Source organism: Lynx canadensis, chromosome A1 (assembly GCF_007474595.2).
Source record: "Lynx canadensis isolate LIC74 chromosome A1, mLynCan4.pri.v2, whole genome shotgun sequence".
Taxonomy (NCBI): domain Eukaryota; kingdom Metazoa; phylum Chordata; class Mammalia; order Carnivora; family Felidae; genus Lynx; species Lynx canadensis.
This window is the reverse complement of record NC_044303.2, coordinates 153295951-153309929: the sequence shown is the minus strand read 5'-3', so window position 1 is coordinate 153309929 and position 13979 is coordinate 153295951. Positions and strand designations below refer to the sequence as shown.

Genomic DNA, 13979 nt, shown 5'->3' with positions numbered 1-13979 from the left:
CCTATCATACAATTATTAGTATATTAGTAATTATTAATCTTCAGGGTGCTCTTTCCAAAAACTAATAATTCACTCATTTAAAAAAAAATGTCACATTGATTCAAAGGATTGCATTTCCTTAATAGAATCTACTATCATCAAGGTGAATGGACAAGCAAATATATGACACTTTTGAGTCACCAGCTTACCTCCTCCCTCCAAGTTCAATAACTCAACTTTAAAAGATTTTTCCAATTCAGGGACAGAATTATCAGTGATGTTAACAGAAATGTATTTGTATCTTTCTCCTGGTTGAAATTCTAAGGTACCAGAAACACTCTGAAATACAAACAAAACATTTATCCATTAGATTATAATTATTCTGAATATTAATGTGCACAATGAGTATCTACTATGTCCCACATTGTTGTAAATACTGAAACAGAATAACATAGTAAGAATATAAACCTCAAAATCCTTAGGTGGATATGGATAGTGTTCAATACAAATTCTAAACAAATATTCTCCACAACTAAATAAAGCAGATAGATTTTTATTTCTCTTGTTTAGCTATTCATCAAAAAGATAGTCAAGGCAAATGAGATATCTGAATATGTGAAAACCACAAATTCCTAAATTAATTCAATGCACATGTCTCTTGACAAGTATATTTAGACCTATTCAAATTATATCATTGAGTAATGTAATTACTCAGTGCCTAACAACAGCATTTTGGTGTTTTCATTCTGAGAATTTCTCCAAACAATAAATATCAGTCTATTGGGCATTAACATTTTCTTGATTGTACTTGCAACTGCAATTCATCATACAGATAGATCTCCCATCACAAAAGTTCACATACTACAGGAAAAACAAAAAGTTATTTAAATTCAAAGTCTTACGGTCCTTTTTTACTTCCATCTTCATTATCTCTTAAAAAAAAAACACTGTCCCCTCAAGACATGAGAATACATCTTAAAATTGTTCAAATTTTTCTAGTGTTAGTTTGCATGGACAAACTATATTACATTTTCAGGAGCTATTAATGGCCTTAAAGCTAAATTAAGAAACCCAAGTACCAATTTACTTATTCATTTATTTACTTTTTAAAAATATTTACCAAATGCACAGCATGTACAATGGCACCATTTTAAATGCGTGGAATTCAAAAATAACCAAGACAAATCTCTAGCAAGATGGAGAAGATTCTATCAGGAATGTTAACTGTGTAATATAATAATTCAAATAGAATAACAACAGCTGTAAAATACATATAGTTTGCTCAAGAAGGAAGTAATTAACTTTGCCTAGAGGGTAATCATCAATAGAGTAATTCTACAAGTGTTAACAACAGAGATAATATTTGACTGTCTAAGGAAACCATCTTAACTTGACCTTTGTAATATCCTACACAATTAGCCATTAACTCTCCAGAAATATGTTCTTCTCTGGTATTCCGTATCACACTCGCCATTTTTCCTTACTTTTCTAACTCATCCTTTTTAGTATTCGTTACTGATTTTAACAGTCTCCTTATGACCTCTAAAAACTGCTGTTTGTTAGACTCTCTCTAGACAAGGATACCATAGGCTTAGGCTTTTAATATTATTTATATGCTCCCAACTCTTAAATTCCTCTCTCCAACCCCTATATCTAGACTTAAATCTTAATGCCTACTTCAAAGTTTTCTTATAATTTCTGTCAGAATTTTTAAGTCACAATTTTCCCTTAAAAAATCTATGCCTTATCCAATCCTCTCCACAGTACTAAATTATATAGCAGCAAGTTGTTCATGCCCGGAACTAGGGGGTCACTTTTGACACCTTCTTCTTTTTATCCTTTACAATAAACAACCTTCACGTCCTGCCATTTCAACTCTGACACACTTCTTGAGCCCACCTACTTCTTTACATCTACACCATGATCTACCTAGTCCAAAATACTAACACTTTTTGCCTTGTTCTAGAAAATGGACTCCTTACTGGCCTTTCTGCATCCAGTGCCTATATCTTCCAATCCATTCTCCCCAGTTCAGTTTCATAATCTTTCATAAATATATAACACCTTTCAATTACTTCTCCTTGCTATTAAAATATAAGGCACAAATATAGCATAAGATCTAAGGCCTAGGAAGATTCAGGCCCTTGTTTACCTTATCTTTTATCATGACACCTATCTGTCCACATTCCAGAAACACTGGTCTTCTTTCTGCTCCTCATTAGGACCATTTAACCATTTTACTCATGCCATTTTACCATGAGATCTCAAGTAGTTCTTCCCTCCCGATTCATCTAGTTTGCTAGTTTTCTCCTCTTTAAACTTCAGAACTCAGCATAAGTATCACTTCCCCAAAAAAAGGCCACCTCCACTACCCTATGTCAATATCCACTTCTCTCCCATAGTACCAACCTTGAACATTTCTGTAACTGTGATTCAGTCATTAATTAGCTATTTAATATCATTCTCAAGAGCTGGGAGTAAGCACCTGGATGGTGGGGACCACGTGTACCTCAATATATGAGAATAAGCTTAAGAACAGTGATATCTGATATGCAATTGTCTCCTCTTCAGTAGAGAATCCCTCCTGGCACTTTCCCTCCTTCCCCGGACACTTGCATACTTACACACACAGCCTAAAAAGTCTTGCTTTTATATGCTAATGCAGACCAGAAAGAGCTAACCCATCATAGAGAAGTGAAGAAGTTATCAGGTTTTCAGGGAAAAGCAAAGATTACAGTTCAAAGTGAAAACCAGTGACAAACAGGATATCCAAGTATCCTAAAAATCATCAGAAATGTCTTCAAGGGTAGTAGTTTTCTGACTGTCATGAAATACAGGGGCATAGGTTTTGCTTTATTTTGTTTTGGTTATTAAAGAAAATGATAATCCAACTGGAGATTGGGGATTTCCAGAATAACTAGAAATTGGAGACCACCAATATAAGGACTAAAGTATTTCTTTAAGAGAATGCAGAGAATATTAAGCTAGGCTGTAATGTCTTGTGGAATATGTTATATATCAAATTAATTAAAGATACAATAAATGTCAAGGCAAGAGAAATAGAACTTGCCCAAGAAAAAGAGTCTAAGAAAGAAGAAATATGAGAAAACTTTGCCCACTGGACTACAGCCAAAATTAATTGAATTCAATTAGGCAAGGTTTCTGAGGTTTGAACAGAAAACTATATACAAATTACTGAACTCCAAACTATTGTGCAGGTCTTATTAGGAAGAAGGAGGGAAACTAATATTAAATTTTAAATTTTTTTTAACGTTTATTTATTTTTGAGACAGAGAGAAAGAGCATGAATGGGGGAGGGTCAAAGAGAGGGAGATACAGAATCTGAAGCAGGCTCCAGGCTCTGAGCTGTCAGCACAGAGCCTGACGCGGGACTCGAACTCACAGACCGCGAGATCATGACCTGAGCCGAAGTCGGCGGCTTAACCGACTGAGCCACCCAGACGCCCCCAATATTAAATTTTAAAAAGAGGACTCTTTGGGAAAATAAAGATGTTGAAGGATAGAAAATACATCCTGAGAAGTACAGCCAAGAAGAAATCATGAGCATTTGCTTAATATGAACGAATACTGGTGATAATAAGAATAGGCAGCGGTAACAATGTCACTGTGTATGTGCCATGTATAGTACATGACACTTAAAATGCTGCCATCCATCCTCAGAGCCATTCTGCCCAGTAGACATGGTCTCCTCTTAATGATAAGGACACTAAGGTTAGGAAGATTTGAGGCTCCCAAGGTCACACATTTAGAAGACCAGTTGAAACCCAGTCTGGTCCAGCTCAAAATCCCAAGCTTCTGTTTGCCAGTGCCACACTACTTCTCACTTGGAGAAAAATATAATTCAAATGGAGATGACATGGATATACAATTTCTTTACAATTTTGGACCTGTTTGATGGAAGCATACAAGAGGGTTTAAAATGTTTAAGGGACACCTGGGTGGCTAAGTCAGTTGAGTGTGTGACTTCAGCTCAGGTCATGATCTCACAGTGAGTCCAAGCCTCATGTCAGGCTCTGTGCTGACAGCTCAGATCCTGGAGCCTGCTTCAGATTCTGTGTCTCCTTCTCTCTCTGTTCCTCCCCTGCTCATGCACTCGCTCTATCAAAAATAAACATTAAAAAAATTTTAAATGTTGAAGAAAGAGGGGTGCCTGCATGGCTCAGTCAAGTGAGTATCCAACTTCAGCTCAGGTCATGATCTCGCAATTCTTGAGTTCGAGCCCCGCATCAGGCTCTGTGCTGACAGCTCGGAGACTGGGGCCTGCTTCAGATTCTGTGTCTCCCTTTCTCTCTGCCCCTCCTCCACTGGTGCTTGCTCGCTCTCTCTCTCTCTCTCCCTCTCTCAAAAATATAAACTTTTTAAAATATTAAAAAAATAAAACGCTTAAGAAATAGAATTTTAAATATATACCCTATATATCAAAATCTGTGACATTAAAATAAGTAATATAAGTGAACACTATGACAAATATAAGACACAAGAGAAATTATCAGTATGAGAGCTACTTAAGTGTCAGGCGTTAAAGGACTGAAGTACTTGAATTTGTAGAAATCAACAGGCTAGAGAGCAATCCATCATCGCTTATTTTGCTGGTTGAGTATAACAGGGGACCAGTGCAAGTCTCTTCCACTCCCAAAAGGGAAGGACTGAGTCTCTTTGATAAATATGGCTTCCAAAGGATTAAGTGATTTACCTGGTAGTCCTCAGGACTAAATGCTGTCAATGACACCGTCCTAAATTCCGCCAGAACCCTCCCCAGGAGTCCTTGTGCCCGGACGACCAATAGTCTCACTTCTCCATCTTCCTCCTGCACGGTGACATGAGGCATGCTGCTTGCAGGCAGGGTCATCGCGTCCTCAGGCTCAGGGGGCAGCCCTGTGGAGAACTGCAGCAAGCCTGCAAGACACAGAGAGCCATTCTGACCCCAGTGATCTGTGGAAGAATTTCTTCTGAAACATCTTCAGAATTCATCTGAAACAATCTTAAACAATTATTTTGGCCACCAGAATACAATTCGGAGAGCTTTCATTTAGAAAGATTTCAGTGAAGATTTGATTAACATGCTTTTGACACAGAATGTGTTAAGTTTTCAATATAAGTTAAAATTTTCTTTGTCTCTACCCAAAGAATCTCATATTTGAGTCTCTAGAATTCATTCTTAAACTTAGAGCAGAACATAATAAATGCCTCCCTAAAGGATTTGCAACCCATTTAAGAAAAATTTAACTGTAAAATCAGAGTTCAAGAGCTTCTCAGGTTCCCTACACAGAACTCTTACTAGTTTTTCTTGCTTTATTACCCCCCCCCAAAACTATTAATTTTCAATATAGAGTAACAGTCTCAATTTGTTAGGACAGATACCTGTGATAACTCCACAATTAAGAAAATTATCACTTTGCAGCACAAAAAGAAATTAATATAAACAGACAGTGATAACTTCACTTCTTTAAGCCAGTAAAATATAAATTACAAAGTATTTCAATTAACTAGTTGTTAACATATCACTAGAAGATAATTTTTTAAATAAAAAAATTTTGAAAGCCATGAATGAAGGTACTTTTTTGTTTTAAATAATCCTGTATATACCTTTCAAAATATATTTGTAAACTTCAGAAATTGATCTTTGTATTTTCTTTTATAAACAATGTCCCTCAAAATGGCAGCTTAGAATTTCAAGAGCCCACAAGTTAGAGGACCCAAAGGAGTTCAATTGCAATCATTTGCAAAATATCCCTTCAGAAGTTCTTAACTAGACCAAATATACCCGGAGAAGAGAGCATTCTTCTTCCAGGAGGGCTTGGTTACCATATGGGTGATCACTAGCTTTGATGGTGATATCTGTTGTTTCCTTTTCAGGGTCTATGCTTGCACCACTGGTGGGGATGGATCCCAGCTTCCCATCTCCAGGAATTGCAGAAACCAGCGTCACACGGAAATACTCATTAAGCTCAGGAATATCATCATCAAGAACATATATATTCAGAACCTATAAATGTAAAAATCCAGAGGCATGAAGCAATGAGGCATACAGAAATTACTTACCACTTACCAGAAGAAAATAAAATAGCCAATTAAATTATATTTAATTGAAGTTACTATTTAACATGATCCACTTCCTTTTTTAAAAATGTTTATTTACTTTTGAGGGAGAGAGAGACAGAGAATGCAAGCATGCATGCACAGGTGACCAGGGAAGGGGCAGAGAGAGACGGAGACAGAGAATCCCAAGCAGGCTCTGTACTGACAACACCTAACATGATCTATTTATTAAACATTAAAACACAGACAGAGAAGGACCAGAGAAATGAATTCTTAAACAATAATGGGTGCCGAGTATGAACACTTTCTGTCTAAAAATATCATATTGAGGGGCACCTGGGTGGCTCAGTTGAGTAACCGACTCTTGATTTCAGCTCAGGTTGTGACCCCAGGGTCAGAGGATCATGCCCCACGTTGGGCTCTGCACTGAGTGTGGAACCTGCTTGGGATTCTCTCTCTCCTTCTGCCCCTCTTTCCTGCTCACATTCTCTCAAATAAAAAATAAGTAAAATAAAATAAATAAAATGAAAATACCATATTGATGTATTAACATCATACATGACATATTAATGTATCAATGTAATATCATATATTGCTTGTACCAATGACAGTGGTATGACCAACCTCAGGGTACAAAGTTCATAAATAAGGAACTGCATGTTATCTGATGGGATGTGCAGGGGGCAGTTGAACGGACAACATATACATGTCTAGTTCCTGCCTAAGGAACACCTGACATTCTTAGTAGTAGCATTTTTAAAAAGAGATTCAAAATGGACTTTGAAAATCTGGTGTAAGTAATCTTTCCAAAAAAGTAGCAATAACTCAGCCAAGCTCTACAAAATTTAAGTCAAAATCTGAAGTGAAAAAACAATTCCCCTCCCTTTATTAACTGAATAAGCATGCCGTGGCACCCACAATGTGCCAAGATTGGAAAATGCCCCAATCCCAAAGAGGCTCACGGGCTATTGTAGGAAAGAGATGACGAGGAAAACATTTAAAACAATGTAAACTGCTAGTTAGTAGGTTACTGGTCTGGTTTTGAATCATTAAATATAGTTATTATAGTATTTAATTAATATATTCCATATATTAAAAATGTAACAAGATATTAATTGATCAAATGTAACGTAAAATGTCATAATAGGGTTATGCACAAAGTACACATAAAAAGAACAACCAACTTTACCTACTAACGATTTTACAACAGACACGTTTTAAGTGTCTTAATGTGTTAGTTGCGGTTGTAAATAATAATGGGAAGGACATTCCGAGTAAAAGAAACAGCACTTGTAAAGGAACCCAGTGTGAAAGAATAAGGCATACAGGGAAACTGAAATTAGACCACCATCATCGGTGTGGGAGATAAGGCTAGACAGATAATTAGCTCAGTTCAAAGGGACCTTTTATGCTAACACTAAAAAAAATTTTGACTCTCAGGCCCACAGCACCAGCAGGATGGGCAAGATGGAAATGCCATAATCAGTACAAGAAAGCCCAGTTGGGCACAGCCCTGAAGGCCAATACTTTTGAAGACTCGACCCGTGCAAAGGGAGTTATGCTGGAAAAAAGGGGTCGGAGCCAAACAGCCAAATTCTGCCATCAGGAAGTGTGTCAGGGTGTAGCTGATCAAGAATGGCAAAAAAAAAAAAAAAAATTACAGCCTTTGTATCCAAAGATAGTTGAATTTTATTGAGGTAAGAGTTTTAGTCTATTGTAGTTTCTCTTCTTAAGATAGTTTTTCCCAGTTTTTTATGTAATGAATGGGTATTTTTAGTGATAGTTGCTGACACCAGAAGTAAACTGTTGATTCTGTTCTAGGAAAATGATGAAGTTCTGGTTGTTGGATTTGGTCACAAAGGTCATGCTGTTGGTAACATTCCTGGAGTTTGTTTTAAGATTGGTGAAGTAGCCAGTGTCTCTCTATTGGCCTTACACAAAGAGAAGAAAGAAAGACCAAGATCATAAGTTTTGATGGTGAAAACATGACAGTAATAAATTTTCAAATGCCAAAAAAAAAATTGGACTTCATTCCACAGGCAGTGGAGAGAACGGAAGAATCATAAGCAGGAAATGGACAAAATGAGAATTTTGTTTTAGACTCAGTACCAGGGCAGAGTGTAAACAGAGTGGACAGGGCAAGAAAGGATGCTAGGGGCTGAGACAGGAGGTGAATGACGAGAAAGAATGAGATTCTGAATAATGCAGTGACAGTGGAGATGAAGAAAAACAGATGGATTTGAGATTTGTTCTAGAGATAGAAGACCCAGACCCTGATGACTCACTTAGCATAGCAAGTGAGAACAGAAAGGAATGAAGAGGCCTTCCTGGTTTCTCCCAGAAAGAAGGGTGACAACATTCTGACAATGCACTCTCACTCCAAATGCAATCTCCAAAGTAATAATCTTTGGGCTAAAACCATTTGGAGGACTTTTTTTTAACGTAGTTTTTCTTAAGAGTTTGATTTAGTAGGTCTGAATTTGGTTTTAATGTTCATTTTAATCAAAATTTTAAATAAGAAATTAACATATGGCACATCCAAAATACTCAAGGGGAAGGGCAAAAATGATACCTACTACCCAAATCATGTCATTGTTCCTGAACTAAAAGTAACAATATGCAGTCTGAAGATTTCAGATATCTTGCCCCTACAAAGCAAGCTAACAAATGTTGCTATAAAAAGTAACACCAAAACATCACGATGTACATGCAAAATTAAGCAGCAAATATTTTTAAAGGGTTAAAGCACACCAAAGTAGTCATTCATTTTAGTGAAATGAAGGGTTTGAAACTGAAGGCCCTATCAAGGTATAAATAAATGTATTTTTACATGGTAACACAGTAAACAAAAATAATATTTACGTTTACTTTATTTACTATATGTTATACACTCTGCTATTTTCTATTCTATTTTTATTTTTTTAACGATTATTTCTTTATTTTGAGAGAGAGGGAAAACAGGGGAGGGGCAGAGAGAGTGGGGACAGAAGATCCGAAACGGGCTCCACACTGACAGGAGCAAGCCTGATGCAAGGCTCAAACTCACAAACCGTGAGATCATGACCTGAGCTGAAGTCCGTCAACTGACTGAGTCACCCAGGCATCCCCATTCTATTTTTAAACTCTTCATCATAAGTTGTTTAATTTATTTCACAACTAACAGCCCATTAAAAAAAATACTGAAAAACACATTTCCAGTATACTTTCCTGTACTTTAGGGAAATACACACACACACACACACACACACACACACACACACACTTTCCTAACTCCCTCGCAGCTAGGTTTTTAGATGTGATTAGATGTGTATATTTAGTTAGCTGACTCCCAAGATAGTTGGAAGGCAGCAGCAAAGTTGAGGCTACCTTACTACTGTTTGTGCTAGAAAGCACAATTATGGAGCATTAGTGACATCACAGTTACCTATCACTGGCTTTGTAAGACTAAGTGGTTGGTGTAGATCTAGCAGACGTGGTATTATAAACCAACCCCACTAGTCAATGTTACTATTTTGAAAAAAGATCACTTATTGCTTGAAGAAACTAAAAATTATAGAAGAAAATATTTTAAATATAACTTCGCAAGAGCTTATTTTCCAAAATCTGATTGACTCTTATCTCTTCCAAAATGTGTTTATAAAACAATGGTTTCTGGTTATATTTTCACTTCATAGTTGGTAAATTTCCCAAGGAAAATCTGGGGGATCAACTCTGTTTTCCAAGTAGAAACATAAAAAAGTGACTACTATAATGCCACCATTATTACTTGAGTAAAAAAAAAAGAATACTTTAAATCCAGAAAAGTAGTGAAAAAGACAACATCAGATTAAAATACAGTTCTTTAAATAGCATTGTTAGCCTTATGAAAACTTGCTTAGTTTTCATAATTTTCCTCACTTTACCAAAAAATCAGCAAAATATTTACCATGGATCTATCTGCAGCCTGTTATTGGAGAATTTTTGTTATAAACTATTTAATCTCCTTCTTCCCCAAATTATAGAGATTTGATCATTCTTTAGCGTTAACTCTTTAAATCTTAAGCATATTTTAAGTCTTCCCTCAATTTTATCTTTTCCAACCAATTAACTCCTAAATCCCTTAGATATTTCCTCAAAGATTATATTTGCAAGCCTTAAGTTATTTTACTATGTGTCACTAATGACATATAAGCTACCTACATTTTTAATGAAAAATTATACTGATGTGAATATTCTAATATGGTAGACTAGAAGAATGTTTTAAAAAATTCTGATAGAGGGGGTGCCTTGGTGCCTCAGTCAGTTGGGCATCCAACTTCGGCTCAGGTCATGATCTCACAGCTCGTGAGTTCGAGCCCAGCGTCGGGCTCTGTGCTGACAGCTCAGAGCCTGGAGCCTGTTTCAGATTCTGTGTCTCCTTCTCTCTCTGCCCCTCACCCGCTTGTGCTCTACCTCTCTCTCTCAAAAATACATAAACATTAAAAAAATTTTTTTTTAATTCTGGTAGAGGACACAGTCTCACCTCGATGTCACTTACAAGAAGTGCCATTTATTTCTGGAGCACCTATTCAGAAATGAGACGATAGTTCATGGAAAGTTTTGATAAAACTTGAGATCACTTGTACTTTCAAAACAAAGAAAAACTACCTCATTTTTTCCATGTTTAAAAACAAAGTGAGATTATAGTTATAAGAATTCCTCATTGGCTGATTAGAAGAGTACCATTAAGATCTCTGCAGTTTCCCATTGTATCAGTAGTAATAACAACAACAACAACAACAACAAAACCCACAATGACAAACCTTCAAGTTATACCATTTTTATTATACAGGAATTAAAGAAGATATAAAACTATAAAACTATATTAATACTATAATCATTCAAAACCTTTAGTTTTTATTTTGCATAAATAAATAAAAAAAAATTTTAGACGAGGATATTTACCTAATTACTTGAATACTTTACATCGCTTAAACAGCAAGAAGTTGCAAATAAACTACAGAACAAACAGGAAAAGCTTTCCAGGAGACTTTCAAGGAAACAAGGTAGGGTTTACCTCAGATCTCTGCCAAGGAAGGAACGTGATAGTTCCACTGGCATTAGCAAAATCATCAACAAGGTAATTAATGCCTTCAGATTCGATCTGTGAGATGGTATAAAAAACATGCACATAATCCAGAGCTCCTCTGGTTCGTTCCACCACACATGAAATGGTGGATCCCTCCTCTGCAATCTGAAATTGAGCATAAATTATTTATAAAAACATACCGATTTAAGTCAGTGATAAAATTATAATGCTTTCATGTAATTACCATAAACTTAATTCTGTAACTTTCTAACACTCTGAGGAAGCTTCTCCATTCCTCCATAGTTATGACTGCTAAGAAATACTCAAAACCATGCATTTTTGTCTCACACTTTTAGAGATTTTATAAAAACATAAAAATGCAAAATACGAAAATTACAACAATAATTATAATCAGTTAACTGTACATGTAATTCATTCATTGATACTTCATATATGCCAGCCACTTTTCTGCATGCTATGGTACAAAATATCTATTAAAAAAAATTTATCCGACAGTCTCAGATAAATCTAAAAAGGAAGACAAACTCAAAGTTTTAGAAGTTGAACACGGACAAACCAAATGGGGAATAGAAGTGTGGGGTAGAGGGTAGAAAATGACATGAGGGAGAACATTCTAGGCATGGACATAAAAAGTAATAAAGTGGATTTTATGAAATCATTCTGAGGAGAGCACAAAGTAACAAGTGGCGAGAGCCTTGAGAAACGTCTGGTGGGGAGACAAATTTCAGGTCAAGGAGGGCATTTTCTATTATGCTCAATATTTTTTGATAGTCATATATACATATGTATACATATGTATACATATATACATGTATACACATGTCTGTATGTATTTTTCACATGGAAAATATTTTTATCTAAACACTTAAGATAAATGCTTAAAAATTACATGAAGTTACATCTTTTAGAATAAAGTCTTGATGCTCTTAAATTCTCAGTCTTTTAATTGAATTTTATTTTTATGTTAGCAAGCATATATACAATTCATAGAAAAAAGAACTAAAACTAAAGGAATAGAACTCAAAATACAAGTTCTAATTTAGATGATGTCACTCTTTTTCATGTCAATCATGATCACCTCTGTCAGCATAAGATAGAGTCATTTTGATGCCAACACTGGGGCTAGAAAGAAAAGATGTAAAATGTATTCACAAAAAGGCAATAGTCAACATAGTTATCATTGAGCATGGAAGCACCAAGAAATCCTGAGTTTCACCAACCATCAATACCTCTACTTCAAAGGGTAATAGCAACCCTAGTGCCTCACAGTAAACAAGACTAAGCATTTCTGGGACAATACTATAATTCTTTTATTTGCCTGCAGGCCCCCTGGAATGAGAAGCCCAAAACTACAGGTGATTGTTCAGCAGAGCCTCCAGTGTGACTCCTGGTGGACAGCCCCTCACCCAGACAGAGCCAGAACTTATAATCCAGCAGAACCTAAAGCATGAGAATGAGAAACACAAATTCTAGCAATTGGTGACTGGGAGTGATGGAGACAGGGCCACTCTTACTTTCTACCTCTTGTCTCCTGAGCCCATGTAGCCTAGGTACTGTGGACACTGACCAGTTATCAGCCACTGGATACATACTAGATCACCCCCACCCTACAAGATGTGGTCCTTGAGATGGCACCTTAGCTGAGTCTTTATCAGGCCATCCCATTATTGTAGTAAGCCAGCTGATTCAGGTGATGTGGTTTATAGTAAGGGCAGGGAATCCTAGGACTGTGTGCCCACTGTTACACCTCCTTCACATAAAACAAGTCCCTCTGAGGCAGGCTTCCCAGTGGACACAGCAGGCATTTTTTCAGCCTTCAGATGATGGTCTGGTAGATCTACTAAGAACATAAACTCATTAGGTAAGTATTAATTCCAATAATAATTCCAATATAATAATAATATAACTCCAACATTAATTCCAATATAATAATAATAATAACAATAATAACAACAACAATACCTCATTAGCTAAGGTAAGTATTAATTCCAGTAATTACTCACTCTGGAGTAAAACAGCCAGATTGGGATCAAGCTACCACTAAAGAGCTTATTGGAAAGCAACTACCTTTGGTCTTTGCTGCTTGCTATTTGGGCATTCAGCAGCAAGAGTTTCTAGATCCATCTTGTTAAAAGGGAGCTCATAATGGGGTGGCTCAGTTGATTAAGCATCTACTCTTGATTTCAGCTCAAGTCATGATCTCATGGTTCGTGGGATTGGGTCCTGGTTCATTGGATCGAGTCCTGGTTGGTGGGATCGGGCCCCACACCAGGCTCTGAACTGACAGCATGGAGCCTGCTTGGGATTGTCTGTCTCTCTCTCTCAAAATAAATAAATAAACTTAAAAAAAAATAAGAGAGAGCTCATGTTGTCAGGCACATGCACAGCCTCGATTCCTGCCATCACTCTGTTAATGGCACTGTGCTGGCAGTGAAGAGTCTAGTTGACATGCAGTGGATGCCTCATCCTAATTTCCCAGTTGTTGAGAGTGTTTTGGGAAATGTCCCCTTACACTTAGTGCCCATATCCTTCTATCTATTAACATGACTCTTCCCCAAATTTTCTTGTCTCTAGTCTTGATGAATTTAAGTCCCTGCCAGACCACTATGTCATTAGCACTGCTCAAACATGTACTTCATACTTCAGACCATTTCTCCCTCCACATAAATGACTAGCTAAGTGGGCTGGCTGTTTACTGCTCTGTCCTCATCCTTCAGAGCCACTCCCGAATTGAGCAACAGAGTGGTGGTAGCCCACTTTCAGCAAGCACCAATACATCAAGACACGTCAGGCTTGTGTAAAGCAGGCTTGATTTTTCCACCTCCAACAGTTAGTTACAGGCTTTACAGTAAAGGTCCAAGAGTTGACTGTT

The 13979-nt window shown here is 36.7% G+C and overlaps 1 protein-coding gene across 1 annotated transcript in view; it reads right to left on the bottom strand.

The window, feature by feature from the left end:
• ADGRV1 (adhesion G protein-coupled receptor V1) overlaps positions 1-13979 on the bottom strand; it is a 519149-nt gene that overhangs the window by 457187 nt on the left and 47983 nt on the right. Inside the window, 4 exon segments of the mRNA XM_032593635.1 lie at positions 189-318; positions 4694-4896; positions 5806-5986; positions 11075-11251. Of these exon segments, the coding sequence (XP_032449526.1) occupies positions 189-318; positions 4694-4896; positions 5806-5986; positions 11075-11251 (691 nt within the window).